This window comes from Peromyscus eremicus, chromosome 9, assembly GCF_949786415.1.
Source record: "Peromyscus eremicus chromosome 9, PerEre_H2_v1, whole genome shotgun sequence".
Classification (NCBI taxonomy): Eukaryota; Metazoa; Chordata; class Mammalia; order Rodentia; family Cricetidae; genus Peromyscus; species Peromyscus eremicus.
Window position 1 is genome coordinate 43368134 of NC_081425.1, and position 15184 is coordinate 43383317.

Sequence of the window (15184 nt, forward strand, 5' to 3'; positions counted from 1 at the left end):
AGAAAATATTTAGAGTTGTAATTTTATTTCTTAGAATGTATTTTATTTAAGAGGATTTCTCAAAGGTGTATAAGAAAAAATTATGTAGAAGATAATAAAGTACCTTACACACAGTAATTAATCTTACAAACTTGGAGATTACTCATTCCATGGACAGCTGTTACGTTTAAATGTCCTGGATTCTTTTTTTTTTTTTTTTTTTGCTTTTCGAGACAGGGTTTCTCTATGGAGCTTTGCGCCTTTCCTGGAACTCGCTTTGGAGACCAGGCTGGCCTCGAACTCACAGAGATCCGCCTGGCTCTGCCTCCAGAGTGCTGGGATTAAAGGCGTGCGCCACCACCGCCCAGCTATGTCCTGGATTCTTTACTCATTCTCTGACATCAAAATCCCTGTCTCCAACAGGGACTCTAACCCTGACCTTTACCCTCCACTCCTAGAGATGAGGTCCCTGCAGAGAAGAGCCAGAATATCCCACCCTCGGGTCACAGTGACTGTTTCAAAGATGAACAGGTACCTGAAGACTTGACATGGAGAGCTCAGAAATTTAACAATGGTGGCAGGAAAAGATGCTGTTTCTTTAACACTGTGAAATTCAAGGACAGTACAGGTCTGGCACGGTGGTACACACCTTTAGTCCCAGGGCCTGGAAGGTGATATCTATGAATTCCAGGCCAGCCAAGGCTACATAGTGAGACCTGGTCTCAAAACAAACAAACAAACAATAAAACAACACAATTCTAAAGTTCTGGTAGGCCTATCGCTATTCCCTCTTTAAAAATCCTGCTAGACACTGAAACTGACACAACAAACTGAGTCCAGTGACTGGGAATTATGAAGTGCAGGAACCAAGGGAAGGAAGGGCCCATGCAAGCCCTAAGGATGGCATCTAAACCCCAGGCAGCCATCCAGCCAGAAGAAATGAGGCACCCCCGGAAGCCGACCCGTTAACATGCTCTTCAGTGTACACTGCTTCCCCTTACAACCAAATGGCTGCTGACTGACACTGCCATTCTAGTAAGGCAAGGGCAGGGCCAGCAAGCATCACAATATCATTTACAGACAAGAGATGCTTAGGGAGGAAGAAAGCCCACTTTACCCCTTAAGGACATTCTGAAAATATCCCAATAAAAATAATACGATCACTCACAAATGGTCAATAAGTTGATTTCAGAGCAAAATTCATTAAAGCAAAAGATTCCCTGATCTTTATATAGCATACTTTTCTCTTTCCTTTACATTAAATATTAAAGGGAAAATTTGATCTGTCACATTTTTTCCTCTCTAGAATTTCACCAATTCTATCCTCCATGGCTCTGGCATATTAACACCAGCCAATTCCATAAACTTTTTATTCTTTTTTTCAATATTTAATCCATACAAAATTTTACAATGAATAGCTGTCAGCTTTATTTTAAACCGACAGTTTCCTTTTTGTTGTTGCTGTTACTTGTTGTTATTTGAGACAAGGTCTCTCGACATAGCCTTGGCTGTCCTGGAACTCACTATGTAGTCCAGGCTGACCTCGAATTCAGTTATCCACCTACCTCTGCCTCCCGAGTGCTGGGATTAAAGTCATGCATCACCACACGCAGCTTGGATAAAATTACTTTTTAGCTTTTACAGAGTGTGAGTGTGTGTGTGTGTGTGTGTGTGTGTGTGTTTGAACACAAGTGCTTCCTTAAAATGTTGCTACACAGCACTCATAAGGCAGAGGCAGGAGGTTCTCTGTGAGTTCAAGGCCACCCTAGTCTACATAGGGGTCTCAAGGGCAGCCAGGACTATATGGAGAGATTCTGTCTCAAAACTAAATAAATAAAATGTTGCTACAACTGATAATTTTAATTTAATTGTTTGCTAGCCCCTGAAAAAACTGGATATTCTACCCAGATATTTCAAGATCTTCACCAAGCTCAAACTGTTGTATAATATTGCAGGTACTTCTGTGGTAGCCCTTCTCAAATACACATGTACTACTAGAGGCCATGGACTCCACTGACGAGCACGCTAACTTTTAACACACTTGGCACTCAGTTCTGGCAGCCTTCCTCAGGATGTGATTATAATGTTAAAGTCAACTCGGACTGAGGATACCTTTGTACTTTGGGTCCTGTGCTAAAGAAAAACCATCCTACTAGACTTTTGTAACAAGTGAGTCTTAGCCAGTCACAGTAGCTTACTTACACTCAATGCCCAGCTGCCAAAGATCAGACCAGGCTCAGAGAAAGCAAATGCTACGCTGTAACCAAGCTGTTTCCATACCTTACGTCTGCGGTCTGTGAACTGCTTGCCCACATTGTCTGCATCTCTCTGAGTCTCTTCTGCTTTGAGCGGTCCATTCTATTAAAGTTAAATTGTTTATTTTAACAGCAATATGGACAAGCTGACTCAGTTCAGGGGTCTCAACAATGACACTACTGACATTTTGGACTGGGTACTTTCTTGTTTTGAGATGGTATCCTGTGCCTGTAGACACAGCAGCATGAGCAGTCTGGACCCACTGAGGCCAATAACATCCCTCTCCCTTAGTTCATCTCAGGCACTGCCAAAGTCCCTAGGGTAAGGGGAATCACATCAGGCTAAAAACCAAAGGTTTAGTGACAGCATTTTCATCTTTTGTTGTTTCTGTACTAGAGACTGAATCTAGGGCCTTGCACATGCTAGGCAAGCAATCTATCACTGAGCCATATCCCCAGCCCACAGAATTTTTAAAGAAGTATACAAAACTTAGAACAAATTTAAAAAAACAAACAAACAAAAAAACCTAAATGTATTACTGGGCAGTGGTAGCACAGACCTTTAATATCAGCACTCAGGAGGCAGGAGCAGGAAGATCTCTGTGAGTTTAAGGCCAGCCTGGTATACAGAGCAAGTCCAAGGACAGTCAAGTCTACTATGCAAAAAAAAAAAAAAAAAAACCCATCTCAAAAAACAAAACAAAAACTTGAACGTATCAACAATGTCCATAAGTCTGTGTGAGTCTGTGTGTCCCCAATATGAATCTTCCTAATAGTTTATACGTTTACAACTGTTCTGGATCTTACTGTTAAATTATTTAATTCACAATGGGACCTGAAGATTCTGAGTCAAAAATACTCTGTTAGAGGTCAAAGCAGACAATGAATCCCACAGGGTTCAGTATCTGGTAAATACAGAAATAAGACTAAACCATCAAAGCTGTTTACAGTTGAAAACAGTTCTGAATTTTTCCTCCCCAAAGTCACATGACTATTTCTATTATGGCCCAAGGGCACAATCTTGAAGTCACAAAACATGTATAGTCATGAATAACTCTTTCATTGTTTTTATATAAAAATATTTAAAATAGACACTTTTTATGTACAAGAATGAAAAAATGGTAAAATAAATTATAGGGATAAATATCAGAACTTAATGCCTAATGTAAGTGATCATACAGGGCAATATTGTTAATTCTCAATTATAGATATGATAAATTACAAAAAAAGTCTAATTTGTACAAATACATATTATTAATATGAGAGAAGGACTGTTTTACAGAATTTGTACTTTTCAGTTTTCTAAGTGGAAAGTAACTTATGCAGAAACATTTTAGTGTTTTCTATAAGCAGATGTATTTCATAGACATCATAAGGAAAAAGCAGTGAAAGCTGTATGTGGGAGAGTAGCTCCCACATTTATTTACCCCAGGGACTCTTGAGGAGTGATGGATAAGAGATTTAGATAGAAATACAGAGGAGAGAGACAGTTAGAAACACAGGATAGCCTCAGGAGGGCCTGGGCCAAAACCCACCAGCCCCTTCTGTCTCTGCTAAAGGGCTTTTAAAGGAATGCCAATGGGTGGAGCAAAAGACCTCCCCCCAGCACAGCCAAGTGCAGAACATTCCAAACACCTGGTAACCACACACGTGGTCCAGCCATCCCCTAATGCAGCCCTGCTGTGTAAAACAAGCTCAGATCTCACTAGGAAACCTCTGTGGACCCCAACAGCTATATAATATAGTAAATTGTGGTAAAGAAAAGCAGGAAATGCTAGGATTTACAGAGTTGTTTCCAAACTCATCACTTTGCAATATCCAATCATACTGAAGCAGCTTGTTGGCTCCATCTGTGATGGTGTCACAGTGATCTGTGTCGACTACTGGGTGAAGTAACCTCCTTGCTGACTGACAATTTGTCTTTAAAACCAAGAGATATCACTACCAGTAATTAAAGCATAAAGTGATAAAGAATTTACAAGTTATAGATTCCACACCATAGCACAGAAAAGGATAAAAAGCAGTAGGCTTGAGAGCTTATAGATTTGTTTGGTGTGTTTTTGGTTTGGGGCTTTTTTGAGACTCTCTGTGTAGGGCTGGCTGTGCAGGAACTGTTAGTAGACCATGCTGTCCTTGAACTCACTGAGCTCCTCCTGCCTCTCTGCCTCAGGAATGATGGGAGTAAAGGTGTGGGCCACGTTTTTAACATATATGACCTTTTCCTTTTCCTTCTTATCAGGCTTAGTGGAGGTACTATTTTGAAAGCCAGCAAAGCAATTGCAACCTCTTACAAAAACACTCTCCATGAACTTTAACCTAGAAAGCCACTGAATGCTTGTTAGGTACAAAGTGTTGACAAGCACCAAGGGAACACACAGACAAGACAAATGCGCATACTGTGCAGGAGAAGGTAAGTATATGACTTGAATCTGTTCTTCATGTACTTTGTGGTTCTTTTTTCACACTGCTAGGAAGCAATGACAACTGACAAGCAGAGGACAGTGAGTCTGGTCACATGTTGGAGTACAGCTGAGAATCTTTCCAGCATCAACACTAATCCATCACAGCCTGCTGCTTTCTGTGTTATTACATTTGTCTGTGTATGACCTCTGATTCCAAATGTGCCACTCTAACCTTGAAAGCCCTAACCTTAGGCATCTGGATAGCCAAGAGTTTGCCTTTTATTTTGTCCTAAGGGCTCTTACTTGTAACAAGATCTCTGGTGAACTCACAACTTCGTTTACCCACAGTTCTCATAGCTTCAGTGTTACAATCTTTGCTATAGTGAGGCAAGCCAGGTTAGCACAATGCACTTCTTACAGCCTGGCCTGCCAGAGTCAACCAGTCTAAGAAGTTGGAATGCTGTCCACAACATGTCCATGCCTCACATGTGAAACCAAACCTGCATTTCATCCGATATAACACAAAACTGAAGACATTTACAACTACCCTCTACTACCTATTATAACAGAATTTTCAAGTCCATACCCATATGTGCTTGTAATGTTTTTACAACCAACATGTAGTATATAACTCAGTATAGAGAACAATTTTCATTTTTAAAAAAACTTCTTTTCAATGAAATGTTCTATCTGCTTACTCAGGGCTCTGATAGCTAGAGAGCCCAAAAATGGATTCCACTCAAAACTGCTCAATTCCAAAACCCATCAGATTATGTCACACTTCCACCCTTGATCTCTGCTTTTAGGACAGAAGTGAGTGAATTATCATTTGGACATATAGTATAACTCTGAAACCTCATGGATCTACAAACTGGTGGACCCGATCCCTGGGAGATTAGGGCTCTGATCTAATCAGCAGATCAATCCATTGATGGATTCAAAATTGATGAGATGACATTATTTGGAGATGATACAAACAAGGAGTTAGGACCTAGTTAGATAAACCTGTCTTTGAAACATCGGTCTTATTGCTGATGCCTCTCTGCCTCCCTGAGAGAAACTTCTCTCTGCTAAGCCCACTTGCCACTATGATTTTCTGCCTCAACACAGGCCACAGCAACGGACGCAGCAAGCATACACTGAAACATCTGAAACTGTGAGCCAAAAGAAATGTTTAAAGTTTCTGGATTTTTTTCTGGATTTTGTCAGACGGAGGAAAAGTAACAGAATGGAAAACAAATAAAGGCTTTAAAAGTTATAATTGAGGAAAGGCAATTTTTGAACTGCAATTTCACTGTGTAATCGTTAGCAAGGCACTTTTTCTTTTTCTTTCTGGGACTCATTCTCTCCACCTGTAATCAGGGTTTTAACTAAACCAATGACTTTCAGTTCTAAGCACGCTTGAAACCGAGTCTCCTGTTAAACTCGGCAATGTCCACCGACACAGGGTCTCCAGCAAGTATGTACACATGTCTATGCCATCACAAGCCCTGCTTGGCTGACACAAAACCGGCTACCGAGCCCTTGGGAGTCAAAGATCAAGGTCAAGTGCAGGCTTTAACAGCTCCCATGAGCTGATGAATAAACCTCTGAGTGTCCTCCAGTCTAAGTTAGGATTCTTGTAGCGAAACCCCTAGTGGGAGAAGAAGAAAGCAGTGTGCCTAGACATCAGAGACCTAAGTCCGGGCCCCTCAGGTTTCTGAGTGGAGCCCAGGGGGCGCCAGCGCTTTGCCCCACACCACGCAGCAGCGAGGGGAGGCAGCGGCAGTAGCGAAGGCGGCGGGCCGGGTTACCTGAGTCGGTCGCCCCGGTGTGCATCAGTCTGACCTCCAGCCGCTGCCGGTCCCCTCCTGGCCTGCCCCGCACCACCTGCCGCAGCAGCAGCCGCACGCGCCGCGAGGCCACGTCGCCCAGGCCGCCCGGGACCCCGAGGAGGAGGAGGCGGGACTGCATGGTGCAGGTGGCACGGCGGGGAGGCCTCCGGGGGGCTGCGGGACCCAGCGCCGTCCCGGGACACTGCAGGAGGCGGTGCGGCGAGCGGGACAGGAAGCGGCTGGGAGGCGGGTCCGCCGGAAACTCCTTCCCCCGGCGCGCCGGGCTCCGCAGTGTGGGCCCGGCCTGGGGCGGAGGGCAGGAGGAGCTCCAGCCGGGAGGATCGGCCACCCGGGCCCAGCGCCCCGCCCCACGCGTGGTCACCCCACGGACGGCCCCGAGCTGGGGAGATGCCAGAGGCTTTTAGCACCCACCGTTCAGCGCTTGCCCTGTTCCTTTCTTGGCCTCTAGCCCAGTGTGTTATGATGATGCCCTGTGGGCCTTCCCGCAACGCTGCTTCCAATCTTTTTTCGGAACTGAGAAAATACATGGCAGATTATGGAACTCCACCTGTTCTAATTCGTTTTCATCTTCCCAGGGTTTCCCTACAACAGGCTTTGAAAGCCTCCACCTGTGTCTTCTTAGCTCTTCCTTTGTGTTATCGTCTGAAGTGTAAGTGGAAATTTTACATTATAATGGTGCATGAAAAATGTTTAACCACCAGAAGGATCCAAAGCGACCGCTTTACAGACAAGCTACAAGGCAAGAGTTATATAAATATAATTTACGTCTTTACTGAGCAAAAAGTAGGACGCTGGCGAAGGCTGTCTCCCATGCATTCCAAAAGCGGCAGCAGTCTTCCATAAAACAAACGAAGCCTAATTTAATTATGCTACATATCCAAAATGTCAGGAGTGAATTAACCGAGGCGAAAAGTTTAAATGAAGTCCTGCGCAATGAAATCAAGCAAACAGGATGAAGGCCTCACTCTCAGCAAATAGCCCAGCCATTTCTAGACCTGCTGGTATCCTCCCTGAACACCTGCTACCCAAGCACATACACTTGGAATAAATTCTGAGAAGCAACCAAGGGGACACCGAATGAAAAGAAGAAATAAGAAGGAAGGACATGGCTGCTCCTAGGTATGGTGGAAGAGAAGGTTTATTGTAGATAAAGGGGAAAATCAGAGGCAGAGAGACATCTGGGAGACTCTGGACATGATCCTGAGCCATGTGAGGAGAGCGGAACCAGCATCCAAGAGGGAAAAGTACAAAACGGGTGGGTAATCATATGGCTGGCTTATGCAGGGACAAGCCTCTGGGGGAAAGGTAGCTCAACTCTTGGGCTGGAGTTGGGGTGGGGGTGGGGGCATAAGAGGGCATACATACATATCCTGTAACAGGTAGGCACTGAGGGATGCTGGGAGAACCTGGTGGCCAGGTCTGATGTGATATATGTTAAATAGACACCTCAGCCATTTGTCTCTGGGTTTGAGGCTTAACAGGCTGTGAAAAAGAAGTTGGGCTGAGTAAGGAGAGCTTTGTGCATCTTGCTGAGGAACTTGACCTTCAGAAGTAAAGGTGGAAAACAGGCTTCTAACCTAGTTGGGAGAAAATAAGAATAAAGGTAGTAAATATTTAAGTTGTCAAAAACAACATCATTCCATGAGTACATTCTCATTTACTATTCACAGCCACCCCTGTCAGGTCTCAAACCCAGGACAAACTGTTAATGGAGGTGCTTATTCTCTTATCAAAGCTGATGCTGGCCAACAGGTTCTCCCAGCAGCCCTCAGTCCCCACCTATTACAGGATCCTCATGGCTGACATACCCAGCCACCTACCCTGAACTCTCCAGCCCAAGGGCTGGACTGCCTTTTGCCCAGCTGCTCTTCTCTGTATAAGTCAGCCATTTTGGCTACTCCAGCCCTCTTTTGGTCTCTCGGTCTCCTGGCCTCTTAGCTCCTGGCTCTCCCCTCTCTCCTCCCCTCTCTTCACATGGCCTGGCTCAGTCAGCCAGTCATGTCCACTCTAGACCCGTCCAGATGCCTCTGCCTCTGGCTGTTTTCTCCCTCGTATCTACAATAAACCTTCTCCTCCACCATATCTAGGAGCCGCCATGTCCTATTCTTTCTTTTCTTCACTCAATTCCTATGTGATTGAGGAAATGACACCTATGTAAGCAGCACACAGACTTACAAAATGCTTCTCCCACTTTGTGAGCACTGGGTAGTTGACCTTTACTATAGTCAACTTGATTGGATCTGGACTCTGTGCTGCCTGTGAGGGAGGGCATTTCAAGAATGCATTAACTGAAACGAGAAGACCCTCCCACCCAGAGTGTCCAGTCCCTTCTCAAGGACACTTAGACATAAAGAGTTTGAAGGAAAAGGCAGTGAGTATCTTGCTTGCCTGCCTCCACCTCTTGCTGAGGAGCGTCATACTTCACTGCCATCAGAATCCAGCTTCTTCTGAAGATCAAGTGACTTGATAGAAATCCTCCAGGCCTCCACCACTAGAATGGAAGTGCTGAAGCATCCAGCCTTGTGGACTGTGCAGCTACAAGATTCTCAACCTCTCCGATGTGCACAGTCACTGCTGGACTTCCCAGCTCCTCTTGTATAAACTAGTCTACTCTCCTTTGTTAAATGTATATTCGTTCAGTTCCTTCTGGTCTTCTAGAGAACCTTGACCAATACAGAGCACAGACTATGTTATGAATTGTGCTGAACATTTTAATTAACAATCTTATTTCACAGTTTCATAAATATGAGGTTATTTGTGAAATATTACCTACTGTTTTAGTTAGGGTTACTATTGCTGTGATGAAATACCACACCAAAAGTAACCTGTGGGGGAAAGGATTTATTTCAGGTTACAGTTCCAGGTCATAGTCCATCACTGAGGGAAGTCAGGGAAGAAACTCAAACAGCAGGAACCTGAAGGCAAGAGCTGATGCAGAGGCCATGGAGGAGTGTTGCTTACACTTAATCATTTACTTCCCCTGGCTTGCTCAGCCTGCTTTCTTATAGAACCCAGGACCACCAGCCCAGGGGTGGCCTCACCCACATGAGATGGGCCCTCCCACATCAATCACTCATTAGGAAAGTGCCCCCACAGGCTCACCTTCAACATGATATTATGAAAGCATTTTCTCGATGGAAGTTCCCTCCTCTTAAATGACTATATCTTGTGTGAAGTTGACACAAAAATACCTGGCACACCTCTATTTTAGAGAAGAGGAACTGAGGATCTGTTAAATACCACAGTCAAGGCATCATGATTTAATCTCAGCAGATCTCAGTACACACCTGAAAGGATGGAAGAACAGTCCAAGGCAGTTTAACAAAATGGATGGTCTAAGACTTAGACTCTCAGTGCTCTTAGAATTAAAACAGTAGGGACAGCCGGGCGGTGGTGGCACACGCCTTTAATCCCAGCACTCGGGAGGCAGAGGCAGGCAGATCTTTGTGAGTTCGAGGCCAGCCTGGTCTACAGAGCGAGATCCAGGAAAGGCGCAAAGCTACACAGAGAAACCCTGTCTCGGAAAACCAAAAAAATAAATAAATAAATAAAAATAAAATAAAAATAAAACAGTAGGGACATTGAGACAGTCTAGCACATTCAGCCATTTAACATTTATTAAGCAACTGTTCAATAAACGGTACCCTGCTAGGTACTGCGAAACGATGGGCTCACATCAAGTATGAAGAGCAAACCTACCAACAGATTTATACAAAATGATCTGTGCAGGATTAAGGCTTAAGGCAGTCAAACAATGCTACAACTAGGAAAGGCCAGTGAGGCTTCACAAAGAATGTAATATTTGAAATCATTCTTCGGGGATATGCACGAGTAGATCAATCAAACAATCTGCCTTTCCAGCATACTTAGCTAGAGAATTTGTTCCTGGTTATTTATATAAAAACACAAAGACATACTACATAATAACACTGGGTTTTAAAGTCATACTGAGGGCCTATCAAATGGCTCAGCAGGTAAACATACGTGCTGCCCATCATGATGACCTACATTCAATCCCCAGAGCCCACACCGTGGAAGAAAAGAACAGGTTCCTGCAGTTGTCCTTTGACCTTGATACATAAATGATAACACATGCACATGTGTGTGCTCACAAACACACACACATATATATAAATAAATGTAATTTTAACAAACACTGAAACAAGACATGCCAGTTAACAGGAAGTTGTGATATATGCAGTAAGAGGAAATGGTATATGAGTTAAGAGAAAATTGTTCTGATAAATGCAGAAAATGAATTGAAAGCAGCATTATTTCCACATCAATAGGACCACACAGGTTCAGCCAGATATCAGCCCAACATATTGCTAAAAACTATTTCTATTGTCTTTGAATGGGAAAACTTTGTAAATGGGAAAAACTAGGATTGTGGAAAATAAATAATTTACATATATACCCACTATCAAAATGTTGGCAGTCTCCAGTGGTTAAGAGTACTGGCTGCTCTTCCAGAGGACCAGGGTTCAATCCCTAGCATCCACATGGCAGCTCTGTAACTCCAGGTCCAGGGGATCCAGATCTGACACCCTCACACAGACACCAATGCACATAAAATAAAAATAAATCATTAAAAAAAATGTTGGTGGCCTCAACCTTTATAAAGAGAAGTTTAATTCCGAGAGCCATGCAGAGGAGTAATTATCAAGTGGTTGATGAGAAGTGGAAAATGAAAAGAAAAAAGAATTCAAAAATACAGATTTTGAAGAAGAGGGATGTCGCTTTGAGAAAAGTTGAGTTGGAAACAAAACACTTTAAGTTGAAAATGCGAGTGGAAAGAGAAGGAAGGATAACTCAGGGTGGTCGGTTTCTAACTAGTGCCTTGCTTTCCTCATCGAGAAAATGGGGGTTAAAACCTCCTGAGTCGGATTTGGTGAGCATGGCAACGCCAAGTCAGCTGTCTAGAGCCATCATTATCTAGTTCAAGGTCTTTGTTATTTTATTTATTTATTCATCCATTCATTCATTTATTTTTTTTTTTTTTGAGACAGGGTTTCTCTGTATAACAGCCCTAGCTGTCCTGGAACTTGCTTTGTAGACCAGGCTGGCCTTGAACTCACAGAGATCTGCCTGGCTCTGCCTCCCGAGTGCTGGGATTAAAGGCGTGTACAACCACCACCCAGCTAGTTCAAATTCTTAACAACAGTAGTTTCCTTTCCTTCTTACTTCTACACTTAGAAGAAAGTATAATCAAGGCTCAAAACAGAAATTGAAGCATATATCTCTTTGCTCAAAACTGACACTTTTTTTTTTCATGTGTTTTGTCTACATGCAAATCTGTGCACCATGTGCATACCTGTTGCCTGCAGAGGCCAGAAGAGGGCACCAGATCCCCTGGAGCTGGAATTTAAGACAGTTGTGAGCTATCATGTGGGTGCTGGAAATTGAACCTGTGTCCTCTGGCAAAGCAGCTACTTCTCTTAACTAGAGCTGTCTCTCTAGCCCCATACCCCACTTCTTAAGATAATTTTACAAACTCAATGGAGTCCTGCAAGCACAGCAGAAATACCATGAGTTTCATATTCTCTACGTGAAAGTTTAGGATTGCATGGTGGTGTGTAGGCAAACATGGAGTCTGGAGTAGTAGCTGAGAGTCCTACATCTTACAGGAAACACTAAATGGACTGAGACACTGGGTGGTATCCTGAGCATAGGAAACCTCAAAGCCTGCACCTACAGTGACACACTTCCTCCAACAAGGCTATATCCACTCCAACAAAGCCACACCTCCTAGGAGGTGCCACTCCCTATGAGGTTATGGGGACCAATTACATTCAAACTACCACAGGCATTATACCTGAAAGAACTGCTTTCGCTCTCTTTTTAAGACCCATGAAATTGTTATGCTTTATTTTCTTTTTTATTTATTTACTTATGTATTTATTTATCTATGTATGTATTTTATGTATATGAGTGATCTATTTGCATCAATGCTTGCATGACAGAAGAGGGCATCAGATTCTATTAGAGATGGTTGTAAGCCACCATGAGGGTGCTGGGAATTGAATTCAGGACCTCTGGAAGAGCAACCAGTGCTCTTAACCTCTCAGCCACCTCTCCAGCCCCTCTGCTTCCTTTTTTAGCTCACATCCCCTGTCCTCCTCCTGATGTACTAAGTTAGATACTGTACTTCCTAGTCGAGATACTGGCAGGATTCTTCTGAATGTGGAGTGGTTGTGCCTCTTTGTCCACAGTTCTGGGCCCTACTTTCTAAGTCTAGTGAGAGAAAATAGCCTTGTTACCATAGGCAGTTGCTTCCTGGACTGTTTGACATTATATCATGTGAATTTATTTCTTATTTCAACTGAGAGTTATCTATTCATAGTTTTCAAAGTACATTCACTAGCTAAAACATGAGGATATAACACTTGGTAGCTTCTTGACTTTTTAGCTAAGATCAAGTGTGAAACACAGACAGTCTACATAATGATGGGGTGCTGTGTGATGTTTCGATAGAAAGGGAGGAGGAATAAGTTAGGCCACGTGTGATCACTTGAAGTGAGGTGTTGGGTACTTCAGAGCAAGCTGCAGAGAGCTAGGTGTGACCGTCCTGGTGGGAACAGGCAGGACAATGGAAGGGAAAGGCATGAATGTGCTCTCCATGCCTGTCTTGAATGTGTTACATGAATGGAAGAAAAGGCATGGAAGGAGATGGTCTGTGCTTCCCTGGTATAGACTTGGGCATATCACTGGGAATGGCAGCCTCCAGAAAGTCACCGTGAGTAAGCACAAATCTCCAGGATTTTCAACTGACAAATTTAAGAATAAATTTAACCTGATAAGATGACACCTGCAGGAGACAGATGTGTGGAAAGAGACAGCAGAATGGCTTAAAAGGTGACTTTGGTGCTGCCTTGGCAACCAAGACAAGCCATCAGGAACTCAGAGTATGCGGCAAAGCTAACCCAGGCTTCTGGCATCGTATTTGTGCTCTGTGTGACTGTCAGTGGGCTTTGCCTCTGGATTCGGTGGCTCTGCCATGTGTCCATGCAGACTGAAATAGTCTCCAAGCTGCAATTAAGGAACTCAGCCATGCCCAGCATCTATTAAAATTTTTCTTGAGAGAAAATTGGGTATAGCAAGACATTAATAATAATAATAATAAAAAGATCTTGAGACCTCCTGAGGGAGGGGGTTTTAGAAGGCCCCTGGAGGTAGAGATACAAACTCTAGTCAAAATCTTGCCCATGAGAACCCAGTCTGGGCCCCCATGAGTACTGCATCAGCCTTTCCCAATACAGCAGTGGACAGAACAGTTCTTAGAAAAGGCCTAATAGCACAAATCATATTGCTCAACATAATATGAAAAAAAATGGTAACACAAAAGGCAGACAACTTTTACTGCTGTTATTTGTGTGTGAGAGAGAGGTCAGAGGAAAATGTTGTGAAATTGATTCTCTCCTTCCACCTTCCAGGGATTACCAAGACTGCAGAGCAAGCACCCTTACCTGCTGAGCCATCTCAGCAGCCCAGGAAAGAACTTAATAAAACCAAAACGCCTTTGTAATAAAGATGAGAGCAGGCTAAGAGGATTATCTTATACATTGCTGAGGATGGATGTGGAAGGTGGCATAGCTATTCTTGGATGCACTGCAGCAACCCATGTCGGGGAGGGACCTAGAAGTATTTTATACTCCTTTACGAGTCTAACTTGAGGAAATGGAGATGTTCTAAAATATTTGGGATGAGAATGTTTTCTACAGCATTATTTATAACACTAAAAACTATTCCATAGGATTAACCAACTGAGGAACCTTGATAATTTTTCAGTCATAAAATCTTTATAATATGATTAAAATGTTCAAGCACAAAATTATACAGCTAACATGATTCTAAATTTTTAAAGGATGTGAAACAGAAAATAAAATCATTGGAGTGACCAATTCATGAATAACCATAAATTTCTATTGAATCGTTTTATGTTTCAAAATATTTCTGTGATGGGATTGGCAAGGCTCTGTGTCAAGAGTCCTTGTTGTCCTTGCAGTGGACCCCAGTTTGTTTCCTGTACCCATGTCAGGTCACTCACAACTCGCCGTGACTCTAGCACCAGCAGCCATGACAGCGCCATGGAGGGACACGCACGCCAGACGCACATAACAAAGAATTTAAACGTTCTTCTGCTATAAGCATGCACTTATTTGATTTGGGGGAAGTAAGAAAACAAGAAGAAAAAATCCACACAGAGAGTTGTTGACACATTTCAATGCATGAATTTAGGACAACCTATTATCTGAGCAATGGCATAACTGAACAGTCTGTTTCTGAATTCATACATTTCCTCTGACATTTTAAAAGGTGTACCTAGTTTGCTACTGGGGAAAACAGGAAAGCTCCCCAAGAAAAATATTCTATTTCTTGCCAGATGTGATGGCCCATGTCGTTAACCCCAGCATTTGGGAGGCAGAGACTGCAGGATCTAGTGAGTTGAGGCTAGCCTGATATACCTAGCAAGTTCAGGACAACCAGGAATACATAGTGAGAGTCTATCTTTAAAAAAAAAAAAAAAAAAAAAAAAAAGAGGACTGGGGCTGGGGTGATGGTTCAGTGGTTAAGAGCACTGGCTGCTCTTCCAGAGGACCTGGGTTCAATTCCCAGCACCCACATGACCGCTCACAACTGTCTGTAACTTCAGTTTTGAGGAATCCTAAACCCTCATACAGACATACATGCAGACAAAACACCTATGCACATA

The 15184-nt window shown here is 43.2% G+C and overlaps 1 protein-coding gene across 1 annotated transcript in view; it reads right to left on the minus strand.

Annotated features, from left to right (window-relative positions):
• Window positions 1–6672, minus strand: part of Vwa8 (von Willebrand factor A domain containing 8) — a 341953-nt gene extending 335281 nt beyond the window's left edge. Inside the window, exon 1 of the mRNA XM_059273290.1 lies at window positions 6430–6672. Within this exon, the coding sequence (XP_059129273.1) occupies window positions 6430–6589 (160 nt within the window). The 5' untranslated portion in view covers window positions 6590–6672. The remainder of the gene's footprint in view (window positions 1–6429) is intronic.
• Window positions 6673–15184: the final 8512 nt, after the last annotated feature.